Source organism: Pholis gunnellus (genome assembly GCF_910591455.1).
Source record: "Pholis gunnellus genome assembly, chromosome: 5".
In the NCBI taxonomy this organism is placed as follows: domain Eukaryota; kingdom Metazoa; phylum Chordata; class Actinopteri; order Perciformes; family Pholidae; genus Pholis; species Pholis gunnellus.
In genome coordinates, this window is record NC_136531.1 from 8520479 (window position 1) to 8540011 (window position 19533).

The 19533-nt window shown below is 40.9% G+C and overlaps 1 protein-coding gene across 1 annotated transcript in view; it reads right to left on the reverse strand.

The window, feature by feature from the left end:
* Positions 1-15996, reverse strand: part of dclk2a (doublecortin-like kinase 2a) — a gene marked incomplete at both ends in the record, with an annotated part of 37968 nt that extends 21972 nt beyond the window's left edge. The window contains 2 exons of the mRNA XM_079159962.1: positions 9353-9690; positions 15591-15996. Of these exons, the coding sequence (XP_079016088.1) occupies positions 9353-9690; positions 15591-15996 (744 nt within the window). The remainder of the gene's footprint in view (positions 1-9352; positions 9691-15590) is intronic.
* Between the last annotated feature and the right edge of the window lie 3537 nt (positions 15997-19533).

Sequence of the window (19533 nt, forward strand, 5' to 3'; positions counted from 1 at the left end):
ACACACACACCACACAATGGATGCCCTCCCCGTCTGTGGCCTCCACGCTGTCTGCACAGCCCACAGCAGACAGCCCACAGCAGACAGCCCCGTGGCCCCCCGACACCCCCGTTTTCTGTCGTCTGCCGGCTTTTTGTTTTCCTGCTCTTCGTCAATGCAGGGTATCATGCCAGCACTTGTGAAACGTGGGTCAGGCACTTTTACTAAGTACAATGAAGTGTGTTTGTATTGCCCACCAAGACTGGGGGAAAGCATTGATTGTGTGATTGTGTGTGTGTGCGCGTGTGTGTGTGTGTGTGTGTGTGTAAGCCATCTGCTCGGACAGGAGACAAGAAAGAGGGGCTCTGGACTGGTAGGATTTTATATCCAAAGGCCAGACAGAGATGATGTTACACCAGTGCTTCATATTTTGGACTTGCACTGATTTGAAGCTTTAAAAAGTACATTTATAAAAGCAAGAAGTTGTATTATAGTTATTTACAGTCTTTACAATATATGTACCCATTCTTCTTCCTTAGACCCTAAATAAAGACAAACTACAGAAATGAGGGGAAAACAATATTGCATAAAAGTATTTCGAAAAGGTGAACATTTCATCAAATAAATGTTTAAAAAGAAGTAAATCTGAAAGTGTTAACTCTTAATTCTGATTCCTAATTCTGGCTGAAGGGTGAGGATTGCCTCTTATTATTTGAGACACAAGACCAAAATAATTTAAATGAGCTTGTTTACAGATGGCATTATGTTTGCAAATTGCTCTGGTATAAGTGAGATGATACACTTATTTGCAGTACTTGTAACATCACCAAACACTACCAGGAATTCATAACCTAAAAGCCTGATTCATTCAATGAGTGCAGAATAAACAGCAGCCTATCACAGAACCTGGCCGGGACTATTCGTGTCATGGATGGTGTCATTGCACTAGCGTCAGATGGTGCTGTATGATAATGACAGCACAGAACAATAGGTGGGCATTCAAATGTCATGGCTGTTGACCTAAATGGCGGTGTTTAATCCGGACTTGGCCCTGAAAACAGCTCATGCCTGATAATCAGATGGAACCCTTGTGTGTCCGTGACCCAAGCCAGTGAAAAAGGGAGACAGTTTCACTAATCTGTCTGTAACTGCCAGCATGTTTCAACGTCTTGCAAATAACAAGACATCATCCTCATCAATATGATAACGGGGCGAGGAGAAGTTAGACATCTTTAATGAATGTAAACCTGTTAAACTGTTGGCAGCAGTGCAGCTCGTCCCTGCAAACACATGTACTGTAAGATCACGGCTGGTATCGAGTATCGAGGCCATCATTATTAGAAGCGTGTCATGTGAAATTATGTCACAATGCATCAGAGTCACGCTACCCAACATCCTCCTCCCTCTCATACTGATGTGTATGCCCTCAAAACCCAGCAATCCACGCACCATGAACTAGCTAGCTGTCATCTTCATGACATGTTGGCGATCAAAGATTTGTTCTCATTCTGGGGCTCTATTCACTATAGTAAGAATTTGATCTTCCCACTACTATGATTTATTCTACTGTACATGGTATTTAATGTTCCAAGAAAAGAGTTATTCTTAAGATTGTTATTCTACTCTAATGAAAGCTAAAGGGGAGGAAGAAATGGACATTGAGATCTTGGACACTTTGTGGGAGGAGAGCCTGGACTACATCTATCGATTTCAATCCAATTTAAAATTCTACACCTTCTTCATTACTTGAAAGAGAGGTCACACAGAATAAACACTGAGATTTCTTTACATACACCAAACAGATGCCTCTCAGCAGACGACACACTACTCCACAGCTCACGCTACAGTATATCCCAAAGTTGGGATCTTCTGGATCAATATTTTCAAATTACTATCTAAACTGCTTCAAATCCAGCTACAAGTAGATTTTGTTAGTAACTGAAAAAAGAACGAGTGAATGGATCACTATGGATAACGGATGTCGGTCTGTATTTTTCCCTTTACAATCCCTTTACTGTACTGTTGCCTGTAGAAGACACATTTGGTAAGAAAGAAAAAGAGTGTATTGTACATTTTTAAGAGGAGTTTTAAGTATTGAGACCTGGAAGTGACCTTCAAGTTCTGTTATGCACAATGTAAGCGTGCAGAAGCAGCAATGCCCTTGCCTCTAAGCATTTTAGACAAACAACTTTGACAAGATTGAGAGATAAAGAAAAAGAAGAAAAATCGAAGCTTGTCTAAAGTCATTGAAACAGCGTGAATTTCTTTTATAAACTAAAGTTTGCTTTTGTAGAATTTTCAAAATACACTGTAACTGTCTCCAATTTATCATGGCGGATACAGTTAACCCACCAAACCACTGCAAAGATGTAAACAAACAAAGACATTACATCTGAGCGGACTGTCCAATTATCAGTGCCGAGTTCCATTTCCTCTGTCATTCCTCAGCTCGCTGAACTGTAAAGCCCTTCATAGATTTCAGAGAAACGACCATTTCAGCCGTTACAGCTCAGCAGCCACAACGGTCCAGGTTTGTTTCCAGCTCCCGGTTCATGGACAGACTGACTGTCATCCTCACAACATCACTGAGTGAAAAGGCAAACATATTTCAGGATTTTTAGGCAGATGCTTTTGAGAGACACAATCAATGTTAAACTTGCGTAAACATTTAGCCTGTACACAGCAAACATCTACGGTATTTACGATAAAATAAAATAAAAGTACTGGATTACGTCATGAATGCCCATGTAATACGCTCTTGCTACTTTTCCTATGCCAATGACAATCTACTGTGATATATCCACGGCATTGATGATTAAATTCAGTGCTCGTATTCACCAACAGTATGAATGTTGGCCAAAAGCAAAAGTAATAAGAGACAGACATTTTTAATTGCACTGATTTGCAGGATCAAGTGAGACAGACAGGACAACAGGGCATTGTTCGCTCCAGCTAGAACAAGCAGAGACAAAGACAATCTTTGTGCAGGAGGCTACATGTAGGATAGTTGCCTCCAACACCAGGTTCTTAAATGACAGTGTATGAAGTGTACACTGCTACGAAAGGATCAGAATACTTTCATATCTTAGAGATACATATCTGATTGTTATAAATTGTAGACATTAACATGCTGTAATTTGGGAAACTATTAATAAAAAACATTTATTCAGGAATTACAGATTAAATGCATTTAATGCGTTCTGTGTCGTTTTTGCATTCAAAATGGAAAGTGATGTTTTGCCCTCAACCTTTGTAAATGTCAGATCAAACTTAATAATTGACTATTCTCTCACACCATCCAGTATTTATCCATCTAAAAATGGGATTTCTGCTTCTCGCTCCATACCACATCGATCACTAATGTTTTAATAAAAGGTACCGTACACTGACTGACCCTTATTATGTGTCAGGGTCACAGGGGGCTGAAGGCTACATTGGGTAAAAGGCAGGGTGTAACATGAAAGGTCACTAAACGGTCAATGATGTATTCTCAATTATCTGTTCACAGACTTCCTCGTAATTAGGATAAGATGACTTCGACAGCTTGAGCTGTGTGTGTTTCACAAACCAGAAGGTTTTATACAGTATTCAACTTTGCATCGTTTCTGTCCCTGACTATCAAATTCCAAAAAGGCATTTCCTGCTCTTGCACGGGTCATGTAACTGAAGGGTGAGTGTAAATTAGATTTTGTATCATGTAATTATGACAACAGAAATGGTTGTCAGCTGCTCTGCACCGTGGGATAAATAGCTGGGTTGTGAGAAGGGGGGCAGAGAAAGTAAGCACTTGATAACTAGGGGTTGGGAAATGTGACAACCACCCTCTTCCTCTGTCCTTCCCACCTTCTGTCGTTTGTCAACACATCTCTCAGTCAATTACTCTGAGGTGTAGCCAGGTCAATTGCAGTTTATTGGTAGTGTTTAGTACTCACACAGGATAATCTACTGGAGTTGAGGGGTTCAGGCACCTGAATACACTCTTGTTGGATGGTTCAATAGCCCACACCTTTCTAACATCGGATATAGGGTGAGGCTGTGTCCAACCATTACTCTAACTTTCAAAAATCAACAATGACATTCATACCCACCTCACGTTGTGATTGGCCAGCTGGGTGTGGAGGTGAATAAAGAGCCAGGGTTTGAACGTCTCTAATTATTTACATACACTTGCTCCTTTTGTTTTATCACATGGCCCTTCTCCTCTTTGTCACTATTTCTACAGTCCCTCTGAATCACTTCTAAATGATTTCTACAAACAAAAAAAAGACAACTTAGCAAGTTTTGGACCTCCAACTGTTCCCCAAATGAATGAATGCATCAATTAGACAATGCCAAATAGGGAAATCCTATTTTGCGCCTGCCCAGTCAGCTTTGAGATGTAAAACAGGGGTGTCTCTCAAAAACAGCAGCTGATTCTGCTGGCCCTGATAACCAAGATCTACAATTAACATTCAGTCTGAAGAGCATCTTTGAATCGAGGAGGGAGAGTGGACAGAGAAGTATTGTGAAAGCACGCTGTCTCACACATACACATCCTTGAACAAACACACACAAACACACAAACACCTGACAGCTGCACTTTAACCCTCCCTTCCAGCTTATAGGTCTAATTATCTGGTGGTGGCCAGGGCCGCAGTGGGGGGCCTCTGAGTGTGTGTGAGTGTGTGTGTGTGTGTGTGTGATAATGCGTGTCATGTGTGTGCATCAGCGGGAGGGGGGTTGCAACGCCTACAGACCTGGTGGTTGGGACCTGTGATTTGATTTTGGAGGAGCAGATGGCAGGCTGCTGCTGGAAGGCATTTGGAGTGTGTGTGTGGGGGGGTGTGTTTATGTGTTTATGGGTGGATGTGTGAGTAAAGACTTATTTTTTAGGAGAGAAAAGCTTTTTATAGAATCTATGGAGTTTTGTTCAAATTAGCATATTAGCATATCATTTAAGAAAACGGTTTACACACCTAAAACAAAGCACTACTTTTGATGAGGTAACACACTACATAGTATTTTTCAAGCATCATTTCATGATTTGTGAACATTTATGAATACAGTTACTGTATGTTTCTTATTCCATGTATATCTATTTATGTGTAATAGCCCAGAATCTAGTTGCTGCAATATCCACTCAATCCCCAGTCTCTCAGTCTACCCTCATTGATATCAATGGGGTGGATAAAACACCAGAAACACCTTCCAGCATCATATAACACAGTTCAATAGCTCTACAAACCGCAGCTTCCAAATGTACCATACAGTTACATAGAGACCTCTAAAAGAGTTTCAACAATAACTGAACTTCATGAAGGTAGGGTTTATTGCAGGGCAGAACAATGCACAGTATCTGTTTCCATGCCTCCTTCCACACTGTAAAGGTCATATTTTATTCTTTCATTTTTGATGGAAACAACACCTCGCCTCCAGTCTAGTGTTCTGCATGCTAATTATACTCTGGACTTACTCAAATTGGTATTGATCTCCTGGTCAGACTTGGTGGTTTGAAGCCAAACAAAACTTCCCTAAACTTCTGTGTTCTTTTCAAAGGACCGTATTCTTAGCTCATGAAAAGTTTTCCCTGGATAGCGACAATGTGGGAAACAGCCTTCTAGCCACCGGTATGGCACCACTCAGGGTGTGATAAGAGGCTGAATAACGTAGAGAGGCCCCATGACAGAGGGATCCAAACAAGTAAAGCTGTAAAGCTTATTGACGTGTTTGGTCCGGCAGAGTGTTACGTCCTCACCAAGCAGAGGGGGGCAGAAGACAGGGAAAAGTGAAACGATTAAGCTAATGCTTTTCCATTTAATTCTCTAAGCAGTCAGTATTAAGAAATAAAGATTACGCTGTCACATATAACTTTAAAAGCTTCAGCCCGTGTTACAAAAAGCACTTCCTGACTTTGACATTCAATCTGAATTGACTTCTATTATCGTGGACAGCGTATCTGCTCCTCTAGTACATGTCGATGTGTCCTTGGGCAAGACACGTAACCCCAAATTGCTCCCGAAGACTGTGCCATCGCTGTGTGAATGGGTGCGATTGTTAGATACACCTGTGGCAGGTGGCACCTTGCATGGTAGCCCCTGCAATCAAGTGTATGAATGGATGTGAATGGGTGAATGATGACGCTATACAAGCACAAGTCCATTTACCATATTGTCAGGCGTCCAGGTCCGGTCTCAGGATCACGTTACAGGCTTAATGGACTAAACCCTTTGACTCAGAGACTCTTAATTCAATTCTGAGACCGTCCTGTTGAGGCCAAGAGAGTAAGACGTGTCTAAAGTCTGAGTGAATCAGACATTATGGCAAGAACACACCCCTTTAAATGGCTGGCCAGATTCTGAATATTTTCAACATTTTATCGCTTTAATTGTTCTGGGTTTACTCAGTAAATCTGATTCAGGTTGAATGAAAGCTGGGAAACTAGAACATGATTTGATTTCTCAATAGACCAAACCAAAATATACTGGCATTGTCTATAAAGACATTATATTGCTGGACAGAACGTCAATACAAGAGAAGCTTCATGCTTCAAACGTGATACATTTAAAACAGAGCTCGTCTGACTTCATATACAGAATCAGCTGGAGTGCTTGTTAACAACCCAAACAGGGCACACATTATCATCTTTGTTAACAATGTTGTTTTGTGTCTAAAACATATAAACACAAACCTGTAGAACACATTGTAACACAACCCACTTAAATAAGAAACTCTAGTCTCCTTTAGCATCCATCTGATGGTGAAGAACGTTACAGTAATGGATAGATGGATTTCTGCTGCAGCAGAGGGAATCATCCGTCGAAGATGCTGTAACTTATGGCTCATGTGCTTATCATTAAAAAAATGAAGGAAGCTACACTTGTCTGCATGACAGATGTAATGTGTCATCTGCAATCTACAATCTAAATCACTACTAAAAGGACTGATTTAGGATTTGAAATTAAAATAGCTACAAAAAAATGACTTACTGAATCCATTGCATCGTTAATGTCGGTGTTATGTTGGTGGATGAATTGGCTGGCATCCATCTTCAATCCAATAACAGAACCAACAGACCTAACAGGTTTGACAATTTTCTTAAATGAGTTGCGTCTGTTTATGCATTTACAATCATACTGTAGGCCAAGCAAAAACAGTGAGTAATGATGAATTATATTTTAATTTCTACACGACAAATTATCTATTTATGGGGAAGACTAAAATGAAGATGTACAGTACGTGTGTTGTATTGAAAAGGTGAGCCTTGAAAAATGGGAACTTTATCTTTATGCATGTTGTGCAGACTGGTACATAACCTGTCTAAAAACAAAATATACAATATTCCAAGCTGGGTTGAAGGTGGATGAGGAAGTTTCAAAGTAAAAAATGTCCTGAAAGACACTATATCGCAACAGATCTGGAGTGCTCAGGTTTTGGTTTCACCACTAAAAAGAAGTTAAATCCCCAGAGACTTTACAACCTCTAATAACTGCCACCGTCTGGCAGACAGTAGCTGCCTGGCTGTGAAACAAAGAACTTAAGGGAGGTTAAAGGACGGGTGCTCCCTCTCAATCTGTCAAATCTGCCAGCCTCCGTTCCCTCTAAACGTTTCGTCAAATTGTCAAATCAACATTATGTAAAAACTGGATCGCTAGTAAGGCATCACAAATATGTCACAAGCACCAAAGTTGCTATGCTTGAATGCATCCCATGAAGTCCAATGCAACACTCCTCATGGCAAGAGAGCATGAAATGTCTGGACAGAACAGCTGGTCTGCATAGCTGATCTAGTAGGAATTTACTAAGAGATGTAAATAGAGACGCGTGAATGGTTTATGTGACCAATATGGGACTGAATTAACCACAACATGATACTTATAAGAAGCATTAATGTGTGCAGCTATGGGTGGTGCATTTATTAGGCGGTATTTTATTTTAGTAGCATGTTTTTGAACACATCAATCCATGACATTATTCACTATCTTAGGTGTGTAAGTCTCTCCACCCAATCCTGTTTACCATAAACAAAGATACAAACTTAGCCCTCTTCTACATTAGTTCAACTGATTGGCTATTGACTAAAGGCTAAAGGAACTCATCTGATCTTCACCTGACCATCACACCCCATGATCAGACATGAAGATCTAAACCATGACCATGTAAATAAAGATTATACAATGCAAATGATTATATAATAGTCCTAACAAGTCATGAGACACTGTGTTCCTGTACAGTGCTGGCTTGACAGAAAGGATGCTGCGCTGGCCCTGTCAGAGGTGAAACGGATCACTGCTGTCTGGACTGTCGGGAATAGAAAGATTCCTGTCGGCTCACAGGAAGCAAACATCAGCTGGTTTGGTTGTCAGACATTTGAATACAGGAGGTTGCTCTTTTTCACATGTTGTTAAAGCCTCATCTCAACTGTAACTATTACACAGCAAGTTCACTTTTTAGTGGTTTGAAACTTATTATTTTGCCCGAATTGTGATTATTAATAATTAAATCTGAGTAGTTTATCAACATCTCTCAACCTTAAACACCTTTAGTCTGTCCTCAACCTGGGGTCAGTTTGAGGTCTTTGTTTATGTTCTGAAACTACGTTTTTAAAATGTAATTTTGTCTGTCCTGAAGATATGATGCTGACATCTTAACTGCATTTCAGCCCTTGCGCAGTTTCACAAAAGCCCTTTTGCAGACACGTTTTTTTTAGATGCTTTGTAATTAGATTCTTCTTAACCCCATATCTATTATATTATATTTATAGCTTGTACTTTTATTTTGTTACTTACTTTAAAGTTAAATAATTCTGTGAGATGAGAGTCAAAACAATTAATCAGAATTATTTAAGACTCCTCCCAGATGAGATGTCACATAAATCTTCTTGATTAGGAGCACCATGTGTTCAAGCTCACCTCATCTCATAACACCAGGGACCCTCAATGACAATTTCAGATGGAAATATTACGATATGTGTCCCAGATGGATTGGATTATAGCAAAAACAGTCTCAAATGGCTTAATAGAGGGGGATGAGGTAGGAAGGACTCTATACTGATGGATATGGCAAAAGGCCTGAACTCTTAAATGTATTCATTAGTGTCTTGTTGAAATAATCTCAGGGCGTAATTATGTATGGATGATTAAATGGGGTGTAATTACCCAGACTGCTGACACAGCTGAAACCTATAAATCACAGCGTTTTTTGGAGATAAAACCTTTTGGCTAAAAAAGCTCAGCCTAGTAGTTCCATCTGGTTTTCATATGCACACCATCCAATATCATCCCACTGAAAGAAATACAGCTAACACACTCGGTCGGAGTTTGCTTGGTGATTACCAGAGCTACAACTATCATCACGTCCTTTGAACTTCAACAAGCATGCATCATAACAGACTCACCTGCTTGCCCTCCAAAGTGTACAGTCTCCTCACAGCTCCGGAGTCCAGCTTGATTGCGTCTGTGATGTCGGTGAGCACCTGGTCGAAGGAGTGCGCCGTCTTCTTGTTGAGCAGTATGCGTACTGCCTTGCGGGGTTTGACACCGCTGCGGATGACCGTGACTAGCTTGGGTTTGATGAAGCCCTTGGACTCGTGCTGCAGCTCACTCTTCAGCGGGATGAGAGAGGTGAGGGAGCGCGACGTGCCGGTCTTGCAGCCCACCGACCAGTTGGGGTTGACGTTCCTGGTGTAGTCCACGCGTCGGAAGGTTTCATTTGAGGCACACACATAACTCTCACCTGGAGAAAGAAATAAGTCAATGCACGGATCATGCAAACTGTATCCACATCTAAAAAATATATTTTGAATAAAATATACACACAATACATCGGAGTTTACCGGACATGTATGGCATGTACCATAAAATACTGAGTCCACATGGCATTAGGCGAATCAGTGGAGCAACAAAGAGTTAACGTTCCTCCGTTGAAACAAAAAGGCACATTGAGAGGCAAGGCCAGTGTAACTCCGTCCTCTCTCTCCCTTTCAGCTGTTGAGCTGCTGCATTGGCCTTCCTCCAAAGCAAGGCATTTTGTTTTATCGGACAGCATTCCATTCCAACAGTTAACACGCAAACGTTTCCCCTAAAGAACAAAGTCATGTGACAAGTATACAGGAGGGGCTTGGCCGATGAATGAAAACCACAGCAAGAATGTCTGGTGATTGTTGTGAAGGCTGAGTGTTGGTTGAGAAGCTCAATGCCGCTCTGTTCCTCTGAGAGAAAGAGAGAGAGAACGTGACAGATACCTTCTGTTCATGATACATTCTTCACGAAATTATTTGTGTCCACGAACACATGGCATGTCCCTCAGAATCAACTTGTGCTTAACAGACACTTTACTAAAAACATATTGAATACTTTACATGATGTAAATGCTGCTCTAGCAAATAACCCATATGTGTCTTTCAGTGAAGATATTTTTAGGACAAGAGGAAAAAAACAAATCACAGAATATTTCATCAAAGCTATGAAAGAGACGAATGGCATGCAAAGAGGCTGGCCAGTAAGCAAAAACACATGCTTGTTCATAAACTGCATTAAGTATAATTATTACATTATTTTTTCTTTTCTTTCTTTCTTTTATTGTTTGTTTTGTTGTAATGTAATAGGTGGAGGCTTCAAATAAGCCCAGTTGGCTTTCTGCCTCTTCCTGCACTGTGATATTAATTTATCTCTGTTATGTTTGTTTATTTTTAATTTTATTGTTTGAATTGTGCAAAATAAAATAAAATAAAATAAAATAAAATAAAATAAAATAATCCTATAACCGGACATAAATCCGAAATATATTAGTTGTAAAAAGGTGGCTGTTTCAGTGGCTGTGATCAGTATTTCTTAGTAAAGTTTCAGTATATTTTGGGAAACACTCAATTTTACTTACAGTATCACATCCAATCTCTGAAATTGTAGCTTTCTGATGTGTGTCAAGACAAACGAATCGCGCTGCAGTGAAAGAAGGCCATATGAGACCGTGCGTCCCACGATACCTGGCTTTATTAAGCTTGCAATTAACCAACGGCTAATTAAAAGGCTAGGCCACAGCTGGGGGGGGACTGAGCTATGGCTGAAAACAAAATATACGTAACTGGGGCTGTCATTCATCTGGGGGGGGGGCAATGACAGAATACTGAAATGCCCTCAGATGGTGACTGGTGACAAGTCTATTCCCTGAGGTGCAGGGATCTCAGGTGCAACATCCCTCGGTGATATGAGGGGAGCCCCAACCAGCCGCCACTGGCTGCTGTCCTCATGTGGACGACAGATGAGGTCAGCCTCGACAGAGCGGTCTAACCAGTGCAGCAGCTTTTACTGCAACGGACACACATCTGTCACCAATCCAAAAACCCAAGTGATAAATGTGAATCATAAAACAGTGTTAATATGAAGGCAACATAAAACTTCTCATCACCAAAGCAATGAGGTGACCCCATGATAGTCTCAGCATGCATGGCCTTCTGTTTTGTTCACATGATATTTACCGCTGTAGTAAACAGAATTGGACCACAACAGGCCACATCTTATAGGTGGGGTCATTTGAAATGTTGGATGGTCTTAATTTGTTGCTAAGCCGAGTTTATACAAAAATGTCAAATTTGTCACTATCCTGTTTTTCCTTTTATCTAGGAAACCCCTTTTTATCGGGTTTAGTGATCACAGAGTGACAAAAGCTAATACTCCCAAGACGCAGAGAGATCATGCATACATTCATGATTGGAACAAATAATAAAATAATAGTGGTTTTATAAAGACAATACAAAGCTGATTTCCTTTTATTTCAAGGCGAGTATTTTCATTTTCAGAATTTGGTTTTAATTGAGCCCCAAGAATGTATCTGTCAGCCAGCTCTGGAGGCACTAATGCAACAATACTGATAGGAGCAAAGACTATTGTAACATTACGTCTGGCTGTTGGAGGCAGCACTGAGCACAATGCTAGAGAAGACCAACAATCCAGTCGGTGAGTGAGAAAAACATTTTGGATCTCACATGTGTTGTATCATTACACCAATTTTTCACATAAAGATCCATTTACTGGTCCCGAGGAGTACTAGTGTAGAGTAGTAATACTGTGACAACTGTGGTTTAACATACTCTGTGTACTCTAGGGAGCTTTTTAAAGCCTTGATGATAACATCAGAGCATAGACTTGAAAACTAAACATTTAGAACAGAAACCCTGCTTAATAAACTCGGGGCATTTACCAGGCAAGGAGGGTTTAACCAAATAATATACCATTATGGGAAATCTTTTTGGAGCTTGACTCATTCCAAGCGAGGGCGTAGAATTTGGTCGGGACGGTATAGGGGCATGTCCCTATTAATATCCAGTGACTACTGAATTGTCCCTAGCAATAATTGTGACGAGACACTGTGTGCCAGTCAATGTCTAATCAATGTATCTGGTAAACAAAGGGTTGACAGCTCTTGTTCTCTACGGCTCGTGTCGCAGGTGGTATGCCTTTAGTGATCATAGCGTTACAAGCCCGGAAGCTGTGTGTCGCTGTCTCCGTGTCCCTCTTACTCAAAGACAGCTTTGCTCTGTTTGAGACTGTCTCTCTACTCTACTTATCGGAGGTGGTGAAGTCAATATTTGTGTGGACAATAAGCTTCACAATGGTGAGATTTACGTCTGATCATTTTTTCTTATTTTGAAGTGTCAAAATTCTAAATAGAATTCAAAATAAAAATAATTAATTTAGTGTTTTCTGTTATATCAATAAAGACTTTTCCACCAAACATTGATGCAAAAAAGGCAAATGTGTACATACAAAATGTGTATGTAGGAAATTAAGTATTATGCTTAATATGAGTACCCCCCAATGTTGACTCTAAATCTAAGGACTAGAAATCTGGATCTTTGAAGATTTGACGATCTCTCCTTTTTTAAACTGTCTCCACAACTAAATCAAAGTGCAGCACCACTATAAAATGTTAGAGTACCTCTAATAGCTGCATTACATTGGAGAAAGAAAGACATTTTCTCTAAATAGGTCACTAAGAAGTTTACCCTTTTTAGAATAAGATCTAAATTCAACAAAGCTATACAACATTTCTAATGTTGTTCTGCCATTATAGACCATTAGGTGAGTGTTATATGGGTGTATATTTGTCTGCTTTCAACCTAAATTTTACCAGTTGATGCTAATACACCCTTTGGCTGGCACGCTGGCTGTTGTCCAACTAGAGACACTATGTCAGCATGTTATGTAATCCCACATATCCACATGGTAAACTACAAAGCTCTTTCTCAACCAGTTCAGTATCTGCTACCTCTCTGTGTGCTTTTCCACTAGTACAGCAGTTCAATTCTTCCATGGGTCCAGGTCAGTCTGCCTTAGCCCCACCATCTCCACTACTGCCACACAGAAGGGGATAGCCATGCTGAGCCGGGCTTCTGTGGTCCTGATTTGTTTTTTTTAAAGTCGCTATGTTCAGCTTTCTTTACTTTGAAGCTTACCTGAATCTCTGTGGTTTGTGGCATATGGACCTATTCTACGCAAAATTTTGGTCAGCAGCTCAGTTTTAAATATTCCAGGGAGGAATAGTACAAACAGAAACAGCCACACTGAGCTGAAAGGGCTGCAGGTGACAGACAAATTAGGTAAACAACTTTATCTTGCTCTGCGGTGCTGTACTGTGCAGCGGAACAACACTCCTATCGCACCTTGCAAGCTCGGCCCGACCGCCCGTGGCCACTCGGCGCTACTACCTCCCCCTACAATGGAAAAACCCTACGAGTTGACTGGTTGGCTAAGTAATCCCATCCAACCATAAGGGACACACATGCGAGTGGTGCTTATTGGGTTTCCACACAAAAGAGCCCCAGCAGGCCTCAATCAATGGAGGCAGACTGCTGAGCTGTGCAGTGGTGCTCCCTCTCTCTGTCCATTAGACGGGTGAGTAAACAAGGACCGAACACTGGCGCTCGGCCCACCTGCAGTGCATCTCACGTCTGAGCTTACCCAAATCACAAAAACACTTTCCCCACTTACTCATCATGTTATCTAGGCACGCAGATAGTTTGGCTGATTTGCTGAGGTTTGATATCTGCCTTTGACACTTCTGCCATTATCACAATACATTTGGATTGAATGGAATTTCAATTGAGGTGCTCAGAGTATTTAAAAAAAAAATCTAATTCTAAAAGATATAACATTAAATATAATTGTGACTTTCCAGAAGCAATATCCTGGTTACTCAGGAAATTCAACAGCAGTAATTTGTAATGATAATGAATTTAAAAAGGAAATATCTCAGTCCTTTAAGCATCATTTGACAATTTAATAAACAGTACTATTCTGGACACAACTTATGTATGCCCCAGAATCTCATTTAGCAACAGTGCCCTGTACATGTAAAGTGCAGAGGTTCAGCGGCAGAACACTCTGTATCACATCCAATGCACCAAAACAACTTTTGCTACGTTTGCCAAACTAGTGATGCTACAGAATTCAGATCAGGCGCTGGCCTAAATCCTCCCCGGTCACTCAGGGGACGGGACATAGGAAATGAGTGTAGCCCAGAGTCCAAAGTTTTAGGAGGATGTCAGATGAAAATAGAGCAGTATAGGAGACTGCAGTAAGAGGTCGGGGATCCTGAGTGCGTGTGGTGGAGCCGTAACCTCTCGTGTTGAAAGAGGATTGCAGGCAGGTCGTGGTGCAGACAGACACACCAGGGGCTGAACATGAAGATTAAGCTATTACAGAGAGGTCGCTGTCTCGGGTGAAAAACACTGCAAAAAGTGAAAGGGTAGGAAAACACTATGCTCTATTTGTGTCCGCAGTGTGTGACTGACTTGAACACAATGTTTTCAAACTTAGTATATATTTCCATTATTTCTCTACTACACTGCATACAAGCAATGGAGAGATAGGCTACTAGGTGGGGGAGGGAAACTTCCATTTTTCAAGCCCCAAGGGTGAGATCAATTTCAAAGAGCATGCCAATGGACCCTTTAAACAACATACACATTCATTCCCAGGAAGGATTGCACTTAGAGCTACACGATGCACTTTCAAGCCCACACAAACTCAGCTCACGAATACAAACTACAGATTGGGCAAATGAGTCAAGCTCAGATCAATGGACACTGATGTGCATTAGCAGCAGCCTGTGCAGAGCTAAAGCTGCACTGAGGAGTGGTCTGCCTGTCTGTATTCATGGCACTGGGTCAAGCATGTCAGAACAGTTATGTCAATGATGCAAATGATCCAAGGGAGGCGCTGCATTGCATCCATTATACTGTTATGCCCTCAAGAGATAATTTAAATGAAGTACAGTAGATGATCCACAAAGGAGTACTGACCTCAAACATTTTGTCTGGCAGAAAATAACTTTAACTTTAAAAGTAAACAGCATCAATCACTGACGTCACCATTAGGAGCCAGCCCTTAACGATGTGAATATGTTCTGAGTGGCCTTTAAAACTTCTGGCATAACTTGCCTGAGGTTATTAGTGTGTGTGTGTGTGTGTGTGTGTGTCTGGACCATTTAGCCAGCACTAAAAGGCATCGTCTAGCTTTTATAAAGAAATCAATTGCATACTGAATCAATGCATTTTATGTTTCATCAATATAATCAAGTATTGAGCCTCGTTAATGATTCGTGGTCACATGAGGTCACATAGTTGCATCCATTACCTTCTACTAGGTCATCCAGACTGGTGATCCTCGTGCCTCCATCCAACGCGTACAACGTCCGGACTCCTTGAGGAAGGTTGACGTTGTCCGACAGGGACCTCGTGAGCTCCATGAGCAGAGCATCCAGAGACCTGAACCTGTCAGTAGACACAGCATACACCAATCCTTTAAAATATCTGTCCCCGTTGCGATAAAACCGCACTTTTTTGGCTTTTTTCTCGGACGTGAGTGACTGCAGAGTGCGTGTGCGGTAGAAACTGCAGAACGCACTGTGCGCGGGGCTGGGCACCAGCCCGTTGCCCCTGGAGCCTGACTGGGACCCGGAGCCAGAGTTGGTTCTCGGTGTCCGGTGCGGCTTCTCTCGTTCCTCGAAGTGTTCAAATTCAATACTTCTGCTTAGCGACATGTTGTCTTTGCTCCTTTTCCTCCTATTTTAAACGAAAACCCAAAACAGAAAAAAAACTACTTTTATCCAGAGTGATGACGGGTCGATGCGTCCGGAGTCGGAGGAAGAAGGATCACACATGCGCGTCTCCAGTCTCAACTTCAAGTGCACACTTGCTGCGCCGGTTGCTCGTGACAAGTCCGAACGCACAGGTCATAAAAAGAAGAAACAAATCGGAAAATAAAAAAATAATCTCGGGGTCCACAGAAACTCAATCCTGCCCTGACTGATCCGATGAATTGATTTAGTCTACCTACTATGATGCAGCAGGAGCAATAATTCAAACGCCAGCTCTGGATTATGCGGTTGAAGAGCAGCTGCGGTTGACAGACGTTGCATTGGACCAACCGGGTGGATTTCAAACAACGAAGCAAATGTTTACAAAACTTCGGCGCACCGCACCAAACACCGCAAGCCTCCTCCTTCTCCACCTCACATGCTTCCTCTGACTGGTCGCTCCCTCAAACTGTCAGATCAGTGGATGTAGAGAGGGGGAAGTCCTTCCCGCCTCAGGGTCCTAATGCTCTCTATTGTTCTGCTAATATATTCAGGACGGAAACAATGAAGTTTACACTCGGTGACCTAAATGTGTTGAAACTGTAAGAATACAACAGAAAGTGTTTTTCTTTGATATGATACATACCCCTATATAGTCCATAGGCTAAATACAGAGGTTATAATTAACACAGGTGGATTAAGTTACAATAAGAAATATTGATGGAATATCAATATTAGCCTATTGTGAATGAACATTTACATTTATTAATTTGGCAGACGCTTAAGCCCAAAGCAATGTACACATGAAATGTGTTAGTATCTTATTTGTATTTATATAATATATTATTCCAATATAATGATGGGAAAGAGGCGCACACCTTTACAGCGAGCTAAACACGCTCACACACATTCCTATAAATGTTGAAATCCACAACTATAAACAACTGAAACCACGGGCTATTAGACAACAATTTCATATATTATAAATCAGAAAAACATGAGATAAGCTAAATAACCATAAATTGTAGAGATGGTATCAGTTACATCAGTTGCAAAGATCTTTTGTGTAATTTATAAGGATTCTGTAAGAGATGAAGAAATATTTATCAGTGAATTGTTATTAATTATCTATTTATTCCTTTTCATGTTTTTGCAATTGCACTCAAAGATTGATACTTTGTTATATTTAGTGATTTATTGATCTATACATAGGCGGCAGGCAGAAACAGTCACACACGGTATATAAATACAACGTACAGAAAGAACAACATATACATACACAGACATGTATGTTTGTGTCTTAGGAAATGAATACAGTATGGCTGTGTAGCAGAGTGCAGCAAACACTAAGCCTGACTCTCTGTCACTGCCAAATAGTGAGCTTGGATTATACAAGGCAATGCCAGTTTCACTCACCACCTGGTGGGTACCTGGTAGAAACTCTCCACCTTTCCCTGCCAGGCTCATAGAGATACCTTCGTCACCACCTGGTGCAGCACAGCACGGACCTGAGCCACACTGTCACTGCAGCTTGTCAAAAAGCAGGGCAAAGAGTAGTAACGGGCAGACGGGGGATGAGTTAACCCACTTTTCAACTACAGTAGCCTAGTTCCTGAAGCCAGTGCAACAGAAACTAATACGTCTATCTTTGTCACATTTTATAAGCACCCATTGGGGACCAAAACACAGTTTTAATCTTTTAACTTTCTGACCATAAAATCAATATGTAAAGCCACATTGAAGAGTTCCCTCATCGATGAACAAACAAGCGTTTTGTACAACTGAACTGAGCAAAACTGAAAACAGAAGCCACTTTTACCCTGTTTTTTTACAAACATGACTAACGTAAACAAACCTTTGACAACATCAGAAAACAAACAACAGTAACTATTAGACATAGTAGATTTCATGTGATGGTTCATTCTTTATTCCTAATTTGGATCCTAATTTGCTTCCACAAAGTGTCTGCTGTTCTTTCATGGTGTCCATACAAACTAACACAAACTAAAATAAACAATGTAAAATCGCACAGCTCCTATAGAAGCACATTTGTAAATAAGAGAAATTCGTTTCTAAAAATTAAAAAAAACGAGAGTCAATGTAGGAGAGACACCAGAATTCATTTTTGTATTTTGGTGGTGGGATGACCCTCGTTTATACATTATCACATAATGTGTATTTGAGGAAGGAAATTAGGTTTCACACTGAACAGAATGTTTATAATGTAAGTGACCTCATCTGTCCATTGTCCACGGCTTTATTCATGAATTCATTATTTTTTGGATTCACAAATCTATATAAATATCTCCACTGGGTCTCCAGCAACGTTTTAGATATTCTTCAAACTGAAAGCCAGCTGTGTTGGATGTATTGTTTGAGCAGCCTGTGAGGGAGGAAGTCGCTTAGCACAAAGCAAATAGGAAATACTCTTCCCCCGGCAGAGGGAAATCCTGTACAGAATGACAAAGCAGAAAATCCCTCAATGCTAAGAACCCCTCTCTCTAAATTAAGAATAACAATCAGGTTGGCGATAAGGCTTAAGCCTCCTCTGACTGTTTCTACTGGTAATTCGGTAAGCTACTAATATAATGCAGTTTATGAGGGATTTGGGGAATAAGTCTCCTCGGGCATTTGTGTGAAAATCACTTAGCAAAACAATCCGCTCTTGAGGAAACAATGCAAAGTGTGTGATCACTTTCAAAGCCCCGCTGGTTTCAGTGCAAAAATCTCATGCCTTATGATTATACTACAGGCTACTTATTTTGAGAAGTACAATGTTTTACTCTGGTCCTTAAAATGTGAACATATTGCTGTAATCTCTGCCTTTTACAATGTATATATCCCTATATATTTGCAAAGGAAACAAAACAATTGTATATACACAATAAAACAAGTCTACTACATTAAACTGTAGTCTTTCTGAATTGAGTAAGGAGGCATTTCTGAAGTGCCACATGGATCCTCATAGCTCAGAGGCAGAGACCATCTTTGACAGAAAGTAGATCAAAGGCATCTGGAGATCTGAAGAGAACAATTTGTCTCTACACCCACCGACAGGCAGCATGCGTGGGCGAGTGCATTATTTTCAAGGCAGGCACCAGGTCTCACAACATGCACATCATTTCCGATTAATGTGTCAGTAAAGATGAGGATATGGCTTTGGGGTTAAAGGTCAAGAGAGAGAAAAGACAGCAATGGAAGAGAGGTCCGTGTGTCACTAACACATCCCACAGGCATCACAGCCATAGCTGTGGCCATAGCATAGCTAAAGATAATTTGACAAGAGAGCTAAGGTCAAAATGAAACCGCAACATGGAATTAGTGTCATTCAACTAAATCATAAGTATGTTCCCTAATTAGCATCGAAATCCAAAAATGGTTGTTTTGTTTTCATAAGGTCAAGGTGAAAGTAATGTCTGCCACGCCCTGAGGAGGACCCAGTGTGTGTCAAACCCGGTCGGCATTCTCCTTTTGTACATTTTACTTTTGTTATGCCCCTAA